At 39.8% G+C, this 18,255-nt stretch overlaps 1 protein-coding gene across 7 annotated transcripts in view; it reads right to left on the bottom strand.

Annotated features, from left to right (window-relative positions):
• The window catches only part of Ankrd30a (ankyrin repeat domain 30A), a 72,288-nt gene that overhangs the window by 42,595 nt on the left and 11,438 nt on the right, over nucleotides 1-18,255 (bottom strand). For 6 of the 7 annotated variants that reach the window (XM_076567718.1, XM_076567717.1, XM_076567716.1 and 3 more), the window contains exons 6-15: nucleotides 17,032-17,065; nucleotides 14,886-14,958; nucleotides 12,167-12,227; nucleotides 11,920-12,071; nucleotides 11,239-11,440; nucleotides 10,908-10,969; nucleotides 8,850-8,943; nucleotides 1,019-1,117; nucleotides 424-452; nucleotides 230-302 (exon numbers count right to left, since the gene is read on the bottom strand). In XM_076567718.1, coding sequence (XP_076423833.1) covers nucleotides 230-302; nucleotides 424-452; nucleotides 1,019-1,117; nucleotides 8,850-8,943; nucleotides 10,908-10,969; nucleotides 11,239-11,440; nucleotides 11,920-12,071; nucleotides 12,167-12,227; nucleotides 14,886-14,958; nucleotides 17,032-17,065 — 879 coding nt within the window. The remainder of the gene's footprint in view (nucleotides 1-229; nucleotides 303-423; nucleotides 453-1,018; nucleotides 1,118-8,849; nucleotides 8,944-10,907; nucleotides 10,970-11,238; nucleotides 11,441-11,919; nucleotides 12,072-12,166; nucleotides 12,228-14,885; nucleotides 14,959-17,031; nucleotides 17,066-18,255) is intronic. The other variant, XM_076567719.1, reaches the window with a different exon arrangement.

Here is an 18,255-nt window from a genome sequence, read left to right on the forward strand (position 1 = left end):
AATTTGACTGAGTTGAAGTCTCTAAGCGATTATGGGAACTCCTCTGGCCTCCAAGGGTGACAGTGTAGAACTGTTCCTGTTCCCTCACCACTGATGGATACCAATAATACTGTCCCATTCTTTATTTCCAATCTTTCAGCACAACTGGGAGTAAACAATGTTTAGGAATCAGAAGACTGAGCAAGTCCAATATTTAATGTACCTTCCCCTAGAGCATTACACAATTTACCTGATTTGAATGTCTGTACATCCTTCATTCCTACTGTTTTGTTGAGAAGAGTATCTGTCTTTTTGATAGTAGGCTGGATGGGTTTGGAAACAGTTAAATTGTTAAAAATAATTTGTTAAATTGTTAAATATACATTTAACTAATGTCTATTTTATAATATGTAGTTAAAATTCATGATAAAAATATTACTATACCTCCATGACTGGATATTTCCTGAGGGCCTCTGAAAAGCAAAAGACAAATTGTATGTAATTAAAAATATGGCAAACCAACCATCTATTTATGCAGTTACCATGGAAATGAACCTCATGCTACATTTGAAAATGATCAGCTCTGCTACCCTCCTCTGGTTAGGCCAGCAACATATCAGAAATATGTTTGATAAAGAACAAGAGGTTAAGTTTGACAAAACATGCAGTTAGGACTCAAAGTGAGGTGTTTCCAATGACTGTAACTAAAATAGAAGCGTGTATTTGCCAATGTAAACATGCTGATGAACAGACAGAAACGTGACTGTTAGTTAGAGGAACAAGTTACGACTGTGAAGGTAAATTTTAGAGACGATGATAAAAGCATGTCTTTAATGCAGCACATCAGAATGGTTTATCACATTATTCTACAAGCATTTATCATGGTCTTCAATATGTCCTATAATTTAGAAAGTACAAAGAAGGATGAAGAGTTCAGGTGAATGGACAATTCACTTCTCACCAGAGAAGCTTTGTTAATGACTAGGATGGACACACACTTGTAGAATAACAGTTAATGAGAACACCAGGTTTTCCATACCCTTGTGGGCTACTGGGATGCCTACATTTCTTGACTCCTCTAGTTTAGTCACCTTAGAGTTTCTTGATCCACTCATGCAAGATGGTATATAAGTCACATCTGAGAAATAATGTGCATGTTTTCAATATTAAATGATTATCAAAAGGAAAAAGGAAAATTGAGTTGTCAGATACTAGAATCATGAATATTAATAAACCTTTATTTCAAAATTGGTTTAATATTTAAAATAACAATTAAGAAATGAACCACATATCTGTAACATGAATCTTAAAAGGTCTTATTAATAGTGGAAACCAGGAGCTAGATATTAGGGTGAAAGCTGAAAGATCAGAGAAACAGAACAAGCCAGCCACATTCTTACTTCTGCGAAATCCTCAGCTTCAAGAATGAGTGTTCCCGTTTACTCATGCCTTATATCCCTTTCTGTGCCATGCTGTCTTCCTTCCTAGTGCTGGGATTAAAGGCGTGTACCACCACGCCTAGCTGTTTCCAGTGTGGCCTTGAACTCACAGAGATCCAGATCTGCCTCCCAGGTGATAGGATTAAGGATGTGTGCCTCCACTGTCTGACCTCTATGTCTAATTTAGTGGCTAGCTTTGTCTGCTGATCCCCAGATAAGCTTATTAGAGTATATAATATATCACCACGTATAGCCAGGTGGTGGTGGCACACACCTTTAATCCCAGCATTCAGGAGGCAGAAGCAAGCAGGGCTCTGTAGTTCAAGGCCAGCCTGGTCTACAGAGCGAATTCCCTAACATCCCTTCTTCATCAACTCCAAAAGAGCCTAGATTCTGCTCCTCCAGTTCCAGAGATCCAACACTCTTACATACACATACGTGCAGGCAAAATACCAGTGCACATAAAATATTCCTAAGGTCAAACTTCAGTATGTTGATATTAACAATATGTTATTCTTAAAATAATTATCTATTCTTAGTAACATTTATAGAAAACTGGCCTACATTTACTGACTGAGTCATTTAGGGCTCAGAGATTCAATTTGATCCAAATGCTAAATCTAGATGTTTTCTCACTGGATAAAGCCTTCAGATGCTGGACAGTGACCAACATAAAAGTAGTAAAATTTCTATTAAGAATTAGCCCCCATTCTATGGGCTACCTGCTTGCTCTGTGAATAGATTCTTCTGCTGTGCAGGAACGACTTCATGCAGCCCCTCTGTTGGTATTTGGGGCTTTTCCCTGTGCTATTGAAGCCCTACTCAGAAACTTGTTACTCGATGTCTTGAAAAGTATTCCCCGTGCTTTGTTTCTTTGCTTGGATAGGTTTTGTTTCTGGTTTTTCTTTTTTTTTTTTGGTTTTTCGAGACAGGGTTTCTCTGTGTAGCTTTGCGCCTTTTCCTGGAACTCACTTGGTAGCCCAGGCTGGCCTCGAACTCACAGAGATCCGCCTGTCTCTGCCTCCCGAGTGCTGGGATTAAAGGCGTGCGCCACCACCGCCCGGCTGTTTCTGGTTTTTCAAGAGGGTCTCACTGTGTAGCCCTGTTCTGGAACTCACCATGTAGACCAGGCTGGCCTTGAACTCTCAGAGATCTGCCTGCCTCTGCCTCTGAGCACTGAGACTAAAGGTACTGGCCACCATGTCTGGCTTCCTTTGCATTTCCTTCTCTCACTTCACGGTTTATTGTAAGGTCTTTGATACTCATTTCAAACTGACTTTTGCTCAAGGAGAGGCATGGATCTAATTTCACTCTTCCACAGGTACACAGTCAGTAGTTTTGTCAACACCATTTGTTAAACAGCTTTCTTTCCACTGCATGTTTTAGCCTTTGTCAAACATTAGGTGGCCACAGTCTTTGGGGCTGGTCTATTTCTGGGTCTTCTCTTCTGCGCCCTGGTCACTGGTTTGTTTTTATTCCAGAAGGTCTGCCTTGAGCATCCTAGCTCTATAGTATAATTTGAGGTCAGATATTGTGATACCTCCAGCTGCATTCTAATTCCTTAGGGTGGTTTTGGCTATGTGTGGTCTTTTATGATTTCTTGAGAATTCTTAGACTTTTTTTCTATGTTAGTGAAATATGACATGGGGATTTTGATGAGTACTGCATTAAATCTGAAGGTTAATTTTGGCCATAGTGCCATTTTCACAATATTAATACTGCCAATCCAGGAGCATGGATTTCCATCATCTAGCATCTTCTTGGATTTCTTTTTTCAAAGTCTTGACATTCTCACTGGAAAGGTCTATCACATCTTTGGTTAGGTATGTTCCATGTATACTTAATTCTTCTAAGCTATTATAAATGGGATACTTTTCTTAATTTCTTTCTCAGAGAGTATACTGCTGGTATATATGAAGGCTACTTTACCAACTATATTTCAAACAGAGGACTGATAATTGTGAGAATTTACAAAGAACTGCACATTAAATACCAAAAAAAGAAAACTACCAACCAACAAATGGGCTAATGAAATGGACAGCTTTCAAAAGAAACACAAAAGGCCAATAAGTATTTTTAAAGTCTTGAATATCCCTAGTCATCAGGGAAATGCAAATTAGAACTACTCTGAGATTCCACTTGACCCCAGTCAGAATGGCTGCCACCAAGAAATCTGAGAGAGGATGGGTGCATTGCTGAACCCTCACCAGAGAAGCATCTCTGTGCAGAAGATGGGAATTAGCAGAGACCAAGGGGCTTTGGAGCACTCGGCCCTAAATGGAATGTCTGTCAAATCCTTATTCTCAAGACTCAGAGATCCATGCAGAAGAGGAGGCTAGAGGTGGTAGATGACTCCAAGGAAATAGCGTCTTCCAGACACAAAGGGCCGACAGACACAGGAACTCACAGACTTTGAAAACAGGCATAGGACATGCACATGTGCAAGTCAGACAAAGTCCCAGAACAAAGACGGGGAAGTGGACACAAAGTCCCACCCCTAACCAACAAGCTGTTCGCAACTGACACCTGCTGGGGAAGGGAAGCCAGGCCAGTTTTCTCCAATGGAGTGACACCAGGGAGATCAACCACACTCCAGGACAGGTCCCTGCTCAGGAGTAGTTGGCCAACACAAAACAGACTCCATGATTTCTGTACTTTTGCTTTGTTACTTTTTGGTCTTTCTGCTTGTTGGTTGGCTTTTGTTTAATTTTGTTTTTCTTTCTTTTTTTTTTAAGAACATGAAGTTGAGTGGGTAGAAAAGGAAGGAAAGGATATGACCAAAAAATATAGTATATGAAAAAAATTTCAGCCAATAAAAAAGATAAACATTCTTAAATTACACTAGGAGATACCATATGCATACAAGAAGAAATTCTCCAAGAATTAAAAAGTATTTAAAAATAAAAATGAAAGAGATAGACACAATTATAAGAGACTTTTACACATGGTAATTAAAACCCCAGAATTGATTAGCATCTTTCCAAAGTGAGTTTCCAGGGGAGAAAAAATTGGTAGAACAAGAGCTAAAATGAAGCGACTACATCGACTGAGAAAGGCAGGAAAGAGGGTGACACTCACCTTCAACTACACTGGCTACATCTACCTCAAGTAACTGGACTCAAAACTCTTGTTGCAAAAATTCTCTCACTTTATATGTTTCTTAAATAATTTAATATTTAGGTATTAATCTTTTCATTGATATATTCCTAAATGACAAAAATGCTAATTTCGGCTTTAGTAAAGCCACCAATGAAGACATTGTGTCCTTCCATCAAGCATGGTTGTTATGACTGTCTACTTACTCAGACACCCTAAATTACTTAGTCTTACATCTGTAAACATGTAAACTATCTTCTAACAAGAACTCTTGCATTATTTACTATAATTTATAGTTTTTAAATTAAATACTATTCCTATTCCACCAACGAGGAAAGTGGACATTACAAAGTGACTCCTGCTAATGTAGCATTTATTTCTCTTCCTACTTATAAAATATGAAGTAAGATTTGGCTATACCTATAAAACCTATGAGATCCTGATGTATGAATTCTTCTAACTGTCACACTAATTAGACAATTCTGTTTGAAGGAAATTAAAAGTCAAACTATACTGTTATTTGCTTTCTTTGTAATGTACCTTTCCACTTGATTACTCAAACTAAAATGTAGTATAATACCATGATAATCAGAAAGATGAAATAATTATCCCCAAATAACTGTATGAGGCAGGAGAGATGACTTAGCAGTTAAGAGCATTTACTCCTCTTCCAAAGGACCCTGTTTTGGTTTTCAACACCCACATGGCAGCTCATAACCACCTGGTACTACAGGTCCAGGGGATCCAATGCCCTCTCTGGCCTCCATGCGAACTCCAATGCAGTGCACATAAATTCTCACAGGCAAACATACACACAGAAGTTAAATAAATCTTTAAAGAAAGAATTATAGTAATCAGATTTAGACCAATCTTTTCTAAAATCAGAACTAGCCAATCGACATGAGGTTAGGTCTCTGGATTCAAACTGGCCAGAAGAAAAGACAGAATAATAAGTCGTTCAAATACTATGCACTTCAAACAAAACAGTTTACAGAGTACAAATGACTATGGGCACAAGAGGGAGATACAGTGAAGCTGGTCAGAGGGTGATTTCTTTATCAGTTAAGAAGGCCTGTGTCCTTTACCTCCGGATTTACTTTTTTAGGCCATAGTACATTTTTATTTATTTATTTATTTATTTATTTATTTATTTATTTATTTATTTATTTATTTATTTAAACTTCAGGGATAATATCCCTACTATACTCATAGGTCACATGGGCGTATTTTGTAAGATATAGAAGGAAAAATGAATAACTAGAACTCAGATCATAATGGCTTAGTCCTGATATGATTCAGGATATCATCTTCTACAGCTCCACTCACTCTTCTCCTGGAGATGCTATTCTGCTGCTCATCCTAGTCTTTATCAGATTCTAGAAGGGAGTTTTTCCAGGACCACAGGACATCAAAGCATAATTGACTTTTACATGCAGAAAATGAGATGCTTGGCCAACTGGGAGAACTGTTAACTAATGTTCTGAGGGGGAAAAAATGCCACATTTGTGTTCAAGACTCCAGAGGCTGACAGTCACAGCTTCTGTGAGCACGGAGTATTAGAACATCACAGGTCCAGAACCACACTATCTCCAATTAGCTTCAGAACATCACAGGTCCAGAACCACACGATTTCCAATTACCTTCAGAACATCACAGGTCCAGAACCACACTATCTCCAATTACCTTCAGAACATCACACAGGTCCAGAACCACACTATCTCCAATTACCTTCAGAACATCACACAGGTCCAGAACCACACTATCTCCAATTACCTTCAGAACATCACACAGGTCCAGAACCATGTTATCTCAGGTTACCTTCAGAACATCACAGGTCCAGAACCACACTATCTCAGGTTACCTTCAGAACATCACAGATCCAGAACCACACTATCTCAGGTTACCTTCAGAATATCACAGGTCCAAAATCATGTTATCTCAGGTCCAAAATCATGTTATCTTTAGCACTCTTACTCGCCATTCAAATCTCACCTCGGGATGTGACCTGAGTCTTTGGTCAGCATAGGAGAGTATGAATTGAAGTTACTGAAAAAAAAAAAGCTACGCCTGTGTTAAACATTCCACAAGGCTGACTAAAATGTCAATAATTATAGAGAATTAGAATGATGCGGGGCCAGAGCCAAGTCATTCTGAGCTACCTTTAGCCACAAACAGCCAGCTGTTTATTGTCCATCTCTGTATTTGGCCCATCATCCTTGTGACTAACGAGGATAATCCTTTTGGGAATCTACAGACTCTGTAGATTCCACCAACTCAAAAGGCTGAGAACATTATCAGATATCATCTGATGCCCAGAGCAGAGACTTTCTGTAACCCATTCTCCTAATGTCTCTACCATTTATTACGGCGGGTGGATGTGTGTGTGTGTGTGTGTGTGTGTGTGTGTGTGTGTGTGTGTGTGTGTGTGTGTGTGTGTATGTGTATGTGTATGTGGAGGGGTGTGGGTGGGTGGGTGGTGTAGAGGGAAGGAAGAGAGGACTGGGTACATGTGCCTGCAGGCACACGTAGAGGCCATGGCTGTCCAGGCCCTGTTTACTGCCTGGAGTGTTTTGTTTTGGGTTTTTTGGCGGTGGTTCTTGGTGTTTTTGAGACAGACTCTCTCATTGGCTTGGTACCTGCTGAGCAGGCTAGGCTGGCTAGTCAGCAAACCCTGGTGACAAGGCTGTCTTTGCCTTCCCAGTCCTGAATTACAAGCCCATGCTGCCTGTTTTGAGTTTTTTTTTTTTGGGGGGGGGGGTATTCATGTGTGTTGTGGGGAATTAAATGCAGGTGCTCAAATTTGCACAGCAAACACAGAAACAGAGCCAACATCCCTCATGTATTTTTACAGCATGTTGACTTATGATTATGTTTTGTTCTATTGGTATTAAAATTCCATGCAACTGTTGTCACATTGGAACATAAATGTGGTGATGTTTTGTTTGTCCTCTAACAAATAAAGCTTGCATGAAGAACAGAAGGTGGAGCTAGCCATTAGCTAACCATAGAGGTCTGGAGGTCTGTATAGACAACGGACAGGAAGTGTTATGTCTGGGCGGAGACAGGAGCTCAGCCCCTCTTCGGGCTGAGGATTCCGTACAGGTAAGAAGTCTCTCTAGTGCTTGGCTTTACTTCTTTGATCTTTCAGCATTCACCCTGATATCTGACTCCGGGTTTTTACTATTAAGACCAATCAGAATTCGCACTACACATGAATAAGTTATCAACAACCCTGTTTGGCTCCAGAACAATTTCCTATTTCTCTAGAAGTGAGGGCTATATTTTTATGTCAACACCAGCAATTGATTCATTAAAGTCAGAGAAACTGCTGCTCTGTGATGAGTCTAATTCCAAATCCTATCATTCTATGTAGTTCGGGAAATGAACCTCAAGTTCCTATCATTCCCCAGAGAGGGCAGAGTTCGATCTTCTCGGGGACTTTTGTCAGGACATGGCTTTCCTGAGCTCTTCAAAACCAATTTCACTATTTTATTCTTTCTATTGTTTCGGTGTTTAGAAAATTTTTCTGTGAAGTAGCAACATTTTAGAGGACAACAAATTATACATGTACATGGGCGAGAGTGTGAGACGGTCCTCACAAGCTCCTGTGTCGCACTTGGTCCCCAGCTGGTGGTGCTATTCCTAAAGGTGGAGCTTTGCTAGAGGCAGAGAGAGGGTCCCGAGTGGGTCCTGAGTGGGTTTTAATGCCTAGCCTCCCGCTTCCTGCCCGTTCTCTCCTTCCTAACCTCAGACACTAGGTGACCAGCTAGCTGCACTCTCCCACCATGCCACCCTGATGGAAGACTGGACCCCTTGGTAAGCTGTAAACCCAACCACCCTAAGCGGTTTCATGCCAGTCCTTTGGTCAGGTGACAAGCAGAGCGGGTGATACCCAGGTGCATGTGTGTACAGGAAACAGCAATAGCTCTGCATGGTCAGGCACTCTGACCCCAGGGCTTCTCACAGCCAGAGAGCAGGAGTGGAGCTGACTCTACTCCTCCCGCACTTGGGAATGAAGCTTCCTTCACATCTCCCCTATCTCTAATGCGGTGCACTTTCCCACCCATCACGAGACGCACCCGCTTCTCGCCATCATCTGTCCCCGTGCTCTCTGTCGTCCTTATCTTTAGTGCCCTTTCCCTCCAGCTTCTGAACAGCTTCCCATGAACAAGCAGTGCAGTGCAGCTGCTAATAACACTCCGCCTACTCTGTTGCTGAACCCTGGGAATTCATACACAACTTACCACTGCTTACTTCTACAAACTCAGCTGACAACTCATTATATTCTAAATAGACATCTGTCAAACGACTTTTTAAACATAAAACAGTTCTTACCTTCTATGTGTCCATGCACTCTAGTCTCTCCTGTCCGATCCGCAGTCCCAGATAAAACACCTACACCCTTTAGTGAAACACTGGCAGAGATACTCTGTTGAAACAGACATCAAAATGAGTTACATACGGATTTCTTAATCATTTTCTAAGATATTTCAATTTCCTGTTTAAACACTGTTAGAAAAATAGGACAAGCATGCACTGAAAAGAAACATGTCAATAAAGGAACCTATATGTGCTCTCGATCAAACCTATCTTAGCTCTGCTCTGGTTACCAACTGTGACAGAGAGCAGGGAAGATCAGAAGAACATATTCCTTAAAAGATTAACTGATTCTCATGTTTCAGCAAGCTGCTAAGCTAAGAACACGTAACATTATTTCATCATGCAATGTAAGAGGACAATTAAGAAAACAGACATCTTAAGAAATTCTTGTAAGTTCACTTACTTAAATATAGCACGAAACATTTAAAATATGTCCAATGACAGAAATTTAAAGTCAGAGTAAGAAACCTGGCAAGTATAGTAAGGAACCTTTTCTGTTTTTATAAATAAAAGCGCACAAAAATCAAATGTAGAATGTGACCCCTTCCCAATCAAAAAAGAAATTCCAAAATATGCAGTAAGCTTTGATAAGAAAGGACATAAATGTATTTCAGTGTTTAAAATGTGCTATGGAATTATTTTGTACACAGCATATTATACATCTATGAATGAATATTCAACTTGGTGCTTCTGAATCATCTCGGGACATTTACATCAAAATGAACAAATGTGATTCATTGGAACGTTCTTGACTCTCATGGAGCTGGCTGCTGCTTTCATCCTCTAGTTGGGAGTTTACATGTCATTCTCAGAGAGCACGCTAACGCCTCCTCCACTTTCTTTATATAAAGCAGTTAGACTGACTTACAACAAGTTGTTTGGTCTTCTGTGCTATGATTACCCTAACCTTCAGCCCTCATTTGAATATTCAGCATCTCACTGCCTCACACATAATGGTAACTCAGTCACAGAAATTTACTCAGGGGCAAAGCATTTAAGATCTCACTAGAAAGACCTTATACACTGAATCACTATATTCTTCTAGGTTATTTAATCAATGGTTTCTTGAGACTCACCACTTCCAAACTGGAAATGTGTTTGCCACGTCTACCTTCCTATTCTTTTCGTGGCACTACTTTTCTACTGCCCTCAAGTGTGAAACTGGTCCTCAGTGTTCATTTCATTCTGAAGAGCAGGAGGATCTTGCTGCCGCCACATATTTGCAGACATGTTATCCTCACAAAATGTTTTTATCTCCTCGTCACACTTGTGCATCACTTGTCTTTATGGCATAACAAAGTCACTGATGTTCAGATAGGTTCATTTCCCCCCAAATTCTATGAATATTAAATGCCAGAACTAAGTATGGACATGTCTTCTGGCTGTGGGGGTTTCACTATGCACAGTGACTACACTTCCAAGCTGTCCCCTTCTCTTTCTACGGTGGTGTCATTACAACTGGTCATCATTATTGATATTGATGTTACTTCAAGCACGGATCCTACAAAGGATCCTACACAGGTAGTCAACATACTTCACTTCTGATTAAAGGAATTAAAATCTATTAAAGAAGAAATTAAATGAAGACAAATTTAAACAAGATTGCTGTAACCCCACAAGGTTACATTCACTCTTTTCTTTCTCCTGACGTTTCCTCACAGATTTATACTTTACAATCCAGGCAGAACGACACTCTCAAGGCTCATTTGCTATCTTTTCAGGTTTCCGAGGAGAAACTATAGATCCTGATTTCCCTCTGATCCCATAGGACCCGCACACACCCATATTCATCACAGGATCTTTCAGGTCATAGGTTGAAAATTTTTTTTTAATTTTTACTTAATCCAAAGTGGTTCCTTCTGATTTCTACCTCATTAAATGAATCACACAACTTAGCAGCACTTGGTAGAGAACTATTATCTATAGGCTGGAAATGTGAGGACACAGTCCCTCACAGGCCTACGTAGGTGGAAAGTAAAGTAAGCACCTCCACTTTACGGTATTTGTCAGTACCTCAGAATCCCAAGGAGATTCTTCATCTTCGTCTTCTCCTAATCCTAAGGCAGACATCATTTCTGTAAAACGTGGTCACACATGCATTAATGAGAACGTTTATCATTGAATTTTAAACACATGCATGTTTATCTACATTCACAAAATTACAGTAAAGATAATGGCAAAAAGGAATTTCACTGGGTTGAAGCAGTTTCAGGAAAAACTAGTATCAGAAAAAAGGGCAAGAGAAAAATATTTATAAGAAACAGATAGTGTTTCTGGATCTAGACTTCAGCTTTTTATAACAGTATTAAAGCACGAAAATTATTTCAAGTATTCACTAACTCACCACTTTTATTACTTTTGTGCCAACCGTCGCCACAGGTTAAATTGTCATGGTGTGGTTGCTCTTGTGAAGCCCTTTCAACAGCATCAGCACCGTTTTCTTGTGAAGTCCTTTCAACAACATCAGCACCGTTTTCTTGTGAAACCCTTTCAACAGCATCAGCAACATTTTCTTCTCTTCCAATGGCAGGCTTAGTTGGTCCTTCCTGTGGGGAAAACATCCAACTTCAGTGTATTTCAGTGCAATTTACAGGGGGCCATTTACTGTTCAGTGAAAACGGGTGACAGCAGGTCACTGTGAGATAAAGGTCAGTGCCTTCAGCCTGCGATGTACCAAACGGGGTATAGAGGACCTAGAAGGCAGACCTGAGGAATGCTTTAAGAGCAGTGTATGGGGCTGGAAAGAGCTCAGCAGTTACGAGACTTGCCGTGTTTCAGAGGACATGACTGTAATTCTCAGCACCCACATGGGAGCTCAGAACCGTATGTAAGCCCAGTTCCAGGGCACCTGATGCTTCTGGCCTACAAGTATACATACATGCAGCAAAATACTCATATAAATAAATCTTTTAAAAAAAGAACATGACTCAATATTTACATGAAAGGAGAAAGGACCCCTCTCCCCGCAAAACCCCATCTAATCGAAAGCGATTCCTGAGCTTTAAAGATAAAATAATTTACAAACCATTGGATCAGGTGACTGGCAGGATGGAGAAAAGGTCTGGACTCTGGCTGGTGGTCCAGGCCCGATTTCAACTCCATCTTCATCTTCACTATTGGAATTACTATTGTCAAGCAGGATTCTACTTCCTAGGTTCTCAAAGCCACATTTTGTTTCTATTACAGAACAAAACACAACAGAAAGACCACATGAGGACATTTGCTTTGAGACCAATGGACAGCAGAAGAAGAGGCCTGTGCAAGTGACTTACGGTTTTTCTTGGACTGCTGAGCAGCTGTCCACAGCTCTGTTAAGTTAATTTTGGGGACAGTCTAGAAAAACAAGAATAATTTCAAAATTAACATATAATAAAAATAAAACAATTCTAATATTCACTCTTATTATTTGATCTAACACAAAGAATGTTTCTGAATCCTTCAGATAGATTCAAATATTAATCCTGCCATTCACTAACCACAAACCTCCACTGCGTAGATCATGGGATACGAATATCGCCAAAATTTTACTTTCCTTATACCTAATTATTACACAATTTTGTGATATCCTTTAGTGTATTACTTAAAGGAAAATAACCTACAACAACAATTAATTCACAGTTTAGAGTACTTCTGAAAACATCAACATTTAAGAAATTTAAACTACTTTGAACGCACTACCGTGACTTACATTTGCATAAATTACGTTTAGAGGAGAAACTATGAGGGCTGATTTGTCTACAGCTGTGGGAAAACAGTGTAAGTTATTCTACCTTGTGTGCCAAAAAGCAAAAAATAAACTATTATATATATGTAGCTCTTTCTAGGAGAGAAGGGAAAAAAGAATAAGTATTTTTTACTGTGGGGCAAAGACTGGCAAAGCCACACACAACTAAAGAGAGGATGTGACTAAATATGCCAACCGTGAAGAGAAAAACACCGACACTAGGCACTGAAGACATGGGACATGTATCCTGGAGGGAAAGTGTGGACATGCAAATGGCAAGGGCGGGACAGAAAGAGTGAAGGAGGGAGGAAAATACTGAATGAGTTTAAGTGAAGAAGAAAGGAGAAGACCTGTCCTGGCTAGGGTTACTACTGCTGCGATGAACACCAGGACCAAAGCAAGTTAGGGAGGAGCGAGTTTATTTGTCTTACACGTCAGCATTGCTGTTCATCATCAGAGGAAGTCAGGACAGGAACTCAAACAGGCCAGGAACCTGGAAGCAGGAGCTGATGCAGAAACCATGGAGGGGTGCTGCTTACTGGCTGGCTCCCCATGGCTTGCTCAGACTGCTTTCTTATAGAACCCAGGGCCAGCAGCCCAGGGATGGCTTTACCTACAATGGGCTGGGCCCTAGCCCCATTGATCACTAATTGAGAAAATGCCTTATACTCCGATCTTATGGAGGCATTTCCTCAATTGAGGTTTTTCCCTTTCAGATAACTCTGGCTTGTATCAAGTTGACATAAAACAATCCAGTACAACATTGAAGCCTAAGATTTGTACAGAAGTATGAGAGCCTTGATTCACAGTACATCCGTAGTAATGATTTGTGGTTATAATTTGTAGATATTACTAAAATGAAAAGTTTAATTCTGTACTATAAAATAATGCTTTATTAGTTAATCATGGTTATCTACCATCACCTGAGAGATATAACATCATTATCAGATGAAGGAAACATTGCAAAAATAATGTTTCATTAATGTCCTACCTGGAGAAGATTTGTTAATCAAAATTCTATGAGTAATATATAAAGCTTCAAAAATATAGATTATTTAATCCAATATGGGGAGGGTCTCAAGATAAGTTTAAGATATTTTAATCATCTCATTGATAATTAAAAATTCACAGTTTCAGGACAGTAGACATCTACTGGTGCCTTCTTCCTTTTCATGATCATTTTCTAATCTGCTTTTGTTTTGTTTTGTTTTTATATGACATTTGCTCAGTGTAGCTCACATGAGTTTACATCCAAACCTCAAAAGGAAATAAAAAGCAAGCATGTTTTTAGAAATTCAATAGACTTTATGTTTTTTATACATGATATTTCCTCGACACAATGCACCTGAGTTTACATTAAAAAGGAATATAAAGGTAAGCCATAGTTCTTGAAATTCGTAAGACTTTATTTGGGGTAGAACATTTACTCTTCAAGCATATAGTTAAAACTGGAGGGAATGATGTGGGAAAACCCTCTCAATATAGACTGTAATAAACAGACTTAAGTTGGAGCATTTTTACAATTTCTGGCATTATGGTAATTTATATGCAGACTAAGGATAGAAATAATAGAAAAAGCTCACCTAAAAACTATATCATACAGCTAGGCAATGTTGGTGTATGCCTTTAATCCTAGCACTTGGGAGGCAGAGGAAGGTGGATCTCTGTAAGTTCCAGGACAGCCTGGTCTACAGAGTGAGTTCCAGGACAGCTAGTGTTATACAGAGAAATCCTGTCCTGAAAAACAAACAAACAAAAAAAACAAACAAAAAACAAAACAAAAACTATATCATACTAAGAGGTGTCTAAGTCAAAAGAGAGACAGAAACTGTATGCTGTGTATTTATAACTTTGAACATAAAGGCACCATGGAGAGTCCATGATTTACTATACTAACTAGGCCCATCAGATATTAATTTGGGTATATTATAAAAGTCATATCCATATAATTTACAAGTGTTAATAAGGTATATTTATTGAAGTAATTTTTGGTTCAATCTCATATTTTCTGTATTGTAAGAAGTTTTCCTTGATGGAATTTTCCTGTCACTGTGGATTTTCTGGTTCATTTCTTTTTGTAGTTTCTACCACCCCAAGGAACAATCAGTCTTTGATATTCATCAAAATAAAAAAATTTGATTAGTCACTGTTCTACAAAGTAGTTTTCTCTGATCAATACTCCACATAAAACAGTGATAGATCACGACTAAATCTAAGAGCAAACACCAACAAAATAAAACCATTATTTTCACGAAACTTCATTTTACCTTGTTATCAAAATTGTAGTCATCTTCATCTGATGTAGGCCAGGAATCAGCAGGATCAGGTGTATTGGAAGACCTTAGGACAATAGCCAACAAACATCCTAAGCCGAGGTCTTAAAAGAAATCTAGGAACAAGCAGTTACCTCGTGGATGTCTGACATCACTTTTGTCTGCAAAACTGAAGAGAAACTGCTGACCTAACACATGGGACAAACCCTGTCAAAGATGGCAGCTTTGTACTCAGTCTGAAAATGACCTGATTAAGACCCCTCGGGCCAGGACTGATGGCACATGCCTACAATCACAAAGAGGGTCAGACTGCCACAAGTTGAAGGCCAGTCTGATTACATGAAGTGCTGAAGGCCGGGGAGGGTTATGTAGTAAGACCTAGGACCCTATAGCTTCCAGGTTCCATAAAGCAGTATAGGGAACCCTACGAAATATTTAAAGGGTTTGAAAATTATTTTAAGTACACATAAGTACAAGCTAATGTTGTTGGAAATACATTTTCTAGATATTAAAATGTTAAAAACTATAAAAATCTAATTAATTTTTCCTAAATAGGTCATGTCTTTCTTAAGTACACACAAACTACCAATCCCTTGAAAGCCATCATAGGTACTCGGACCTTGGACCTTTTACTTCCTTATGAACAGCTAAATACCTTCATCCCTATAGGTTTCCACTCCCAGGTCCCTTTTCTGCAGGCTCAATGGCAATTTTCAACCTTTAAACCTTCACCTTGTGAAGGCACGGGTCCTGAGATAAGGGTGGGATCAAATGATGACAGGAAGCAACTGTATCTTCCTGTGAGTGATGTCTCCATCCCCTGCCAGCCCCCTGGAAGCTTGTGACTGACCAGGCTTCTGGCTAACCCTACTGTGGCCTACCCATAAGGACATGAGCTGGGAAGAGGCACAGATGAGGGGACATCTGACACAGGACAGACTCATGCACCTCCAGTCTGCTGGTACTCGAGGGGCTCCTGTGAATTGGGGTGACAGCAGATGTGGAGCCACATTCTCCTGTCTGCTAAAGGACTGCCCAGGAGCTCAAACTATTTTTTTTTTTTTTTTATTTTTTTCGAGACAGGGTTTCTCTGTGTAGCTTTGCGCCTTTCCTGGGACTCACTTGGTAGCCCAGGCTGGCCTCGAACTCACAGAGATCCGCCTGCCTCTGCCTCCCGAGTGTTGGGATTAAAGGCGTGCGCCACCACCGCCCGGCTAGCTCAAACTATTTTTAACAGTTTTCAGCAGAAATTTTCTTAGTTTCCTTAAAATTCTGAAATTCTAGTGGTTTTCACTTTGTCTAAAGAGTGTCAGGAATACTTAGCTGACAAAAAGAAAATGGGAAAGAAGATTTTAGTTGAGAAAAATCAATTATGAAAATTAAATAAAGGTAAAAAGCAGTTAAAGAAACGAGAAGTGAACTGGGAGATGATGATGCAGTTAAAAGCACTCACTATGCAGGAGCAGGGCAACCTCTAGGAGTATAACTACTTCTAAGGAAGACTTAGATCAAAGTCAGCATAACTGCATTTGACTTTCTAAATTGTCCTGCCCTAAATCTTATTCAGTGCTGCACAGGCCCCCATCTATGCAGAGGGGCAGCAGACATGGTAGCTGAAGAGATGGCTGAGCAATTAAGAGCACTGGATGCTCCTCCAAAGGACCCAAGTTCGGTTTCCAGCACCCACATGGGCAGCTCACAGCCACCTGTAACTCCAGTTCCAGGGAATCTGATCGCCTCCTCTGGTCTCCATGGTACCAGGCACACACATGGGCACAGACTTCCATGCAGGCAAAACACTCATTAACATAAAATAATAATTAAAAAAAACTTAGCATGAATAAACCTTTGTTAAAATAGAAAGTCAAATCATAGATAAGGTACCAATTAACCATGGGATCATACGCTAATTACTCTTTCTGAGTGACTGCTGCTTAATGCATTGTAAGGAAAGCAGAAGGAGGGAGGTGGGTTAACAGCAGATGCTTTGCAAAGCCCTGTGGCCACTGTAAGAAATAAACGTTAATCATACCACACAATATCTAGCTCACAGCAGAACACTTAACAAATCTGTTTCTATCCCCTGCATTCTCTAATCAGTTAACATTTAATTTTAACAATGTTATATATTCCTACCCACCTGGTTAAAGATTCCTCTTCAGAACCGTTATCCACTGTTAAAGAAAAACATAAAGTACATTTAAAATTAACACTAGAATAATGTGTTATTATTATTAATGCTTCTCTTTGGTACCACACCTAGAGGCTATCCTAGAATGAATGCTAATAATACTACTGATAGGTAATTGATCCATTAAGGATGCTTGTCCCACCTTTCTTTGTGTTTATCAAATCCAAGAAAGAACAGAATGTATAAAAATCTGATCCCTAAAGGAAAACAGACAGTACTGTGACCACAGTCCTAACTGAACAGTATCAGAGCGACAGGAGATGGCATAATTGGCAGGATCCAGATCACAGGCAGGATTTTTCTGGACTAATAGCACTGGGAACAATTACAGAAGTACAATTATTTTGTTATGATACAACACAGCTTTCCCAGATTTTCAGTCAATGCTGCAGTAGAGGATAAAAACCCTGCCACAAATAAGCACAATCTTGGAGTACTGTGCAATTTCCAGGATGTAGCTGGTCTTTTTTTTTTTTTTTTTTTAATGTATAAAAATAAGACTATTAACTCAAGTTTTCAGAATGCAACAACTGTTGGCTTCCCTGGTAAAAGAAATGCAAAGTATGAATTAAACAAACTACTCAGTGTCTTGGCATTTCCCATGATGCTACTTAGGCCAAGTCTGGGGCTTTGTTCAGTGGTAGAGAACATGCCCTACAAAACAGAACAGAACAGAACGGGCCTGGCAGTGTGGTGGAAGCAAGGATACCTTAAATGACTATGTTCAGTTACCCTGGTAGTGAACTTAACGTTTCAAACACTGGGAAACACACTCACTGTATTATTCCAACTACAGGACTATGCAGGAAAAAGTAAAATTCTGAAGACAGTAAAAAGAGCAGTGGCTGCCAGGGGGTGGGGGTCCAGGAGAGAGAAATAGGTGGAGTCCAGGGAATATTTAGGACAATGGAATTATTCTGATTTGGAAACTAGAGTGGCAACTACAAGTCATACGCTGGCCTAAAGCCGAGGGCTATACAGGACTGCAAGTGAAGCACATGTAAGCTAGACACACTGGAGTAACAACGCTGTGTCAATGTAGTGAACAGTCTTAGCAGGTGCACTCGCTACTTGGGTAGAGCGTGGTGACAATGTAAGAGGCTATGTACCTTTGGGAGTCACAGGGTACATGGGAGATTCTGTTCCTTCCTGTTAATTTTGCTGTGAACCTAA

The sequence above is a fragment of the Peromyscus maniculatus genome, chromosome 3, assembly GCF_049852395.1.
Source record: "Peromyscus maniculatus bairdii isolate BWxNUB_F1_BW_parent chromosome 3, HU_Pman_BW_mat_3.1, whole genome shotgun sequence".
Lineage (NCBI taxonomy): Eukaryota > Metazoa > Chordata > Mammalia > Rodentia > Cricetidae > Peromyscus > Peromyscus maniculatus.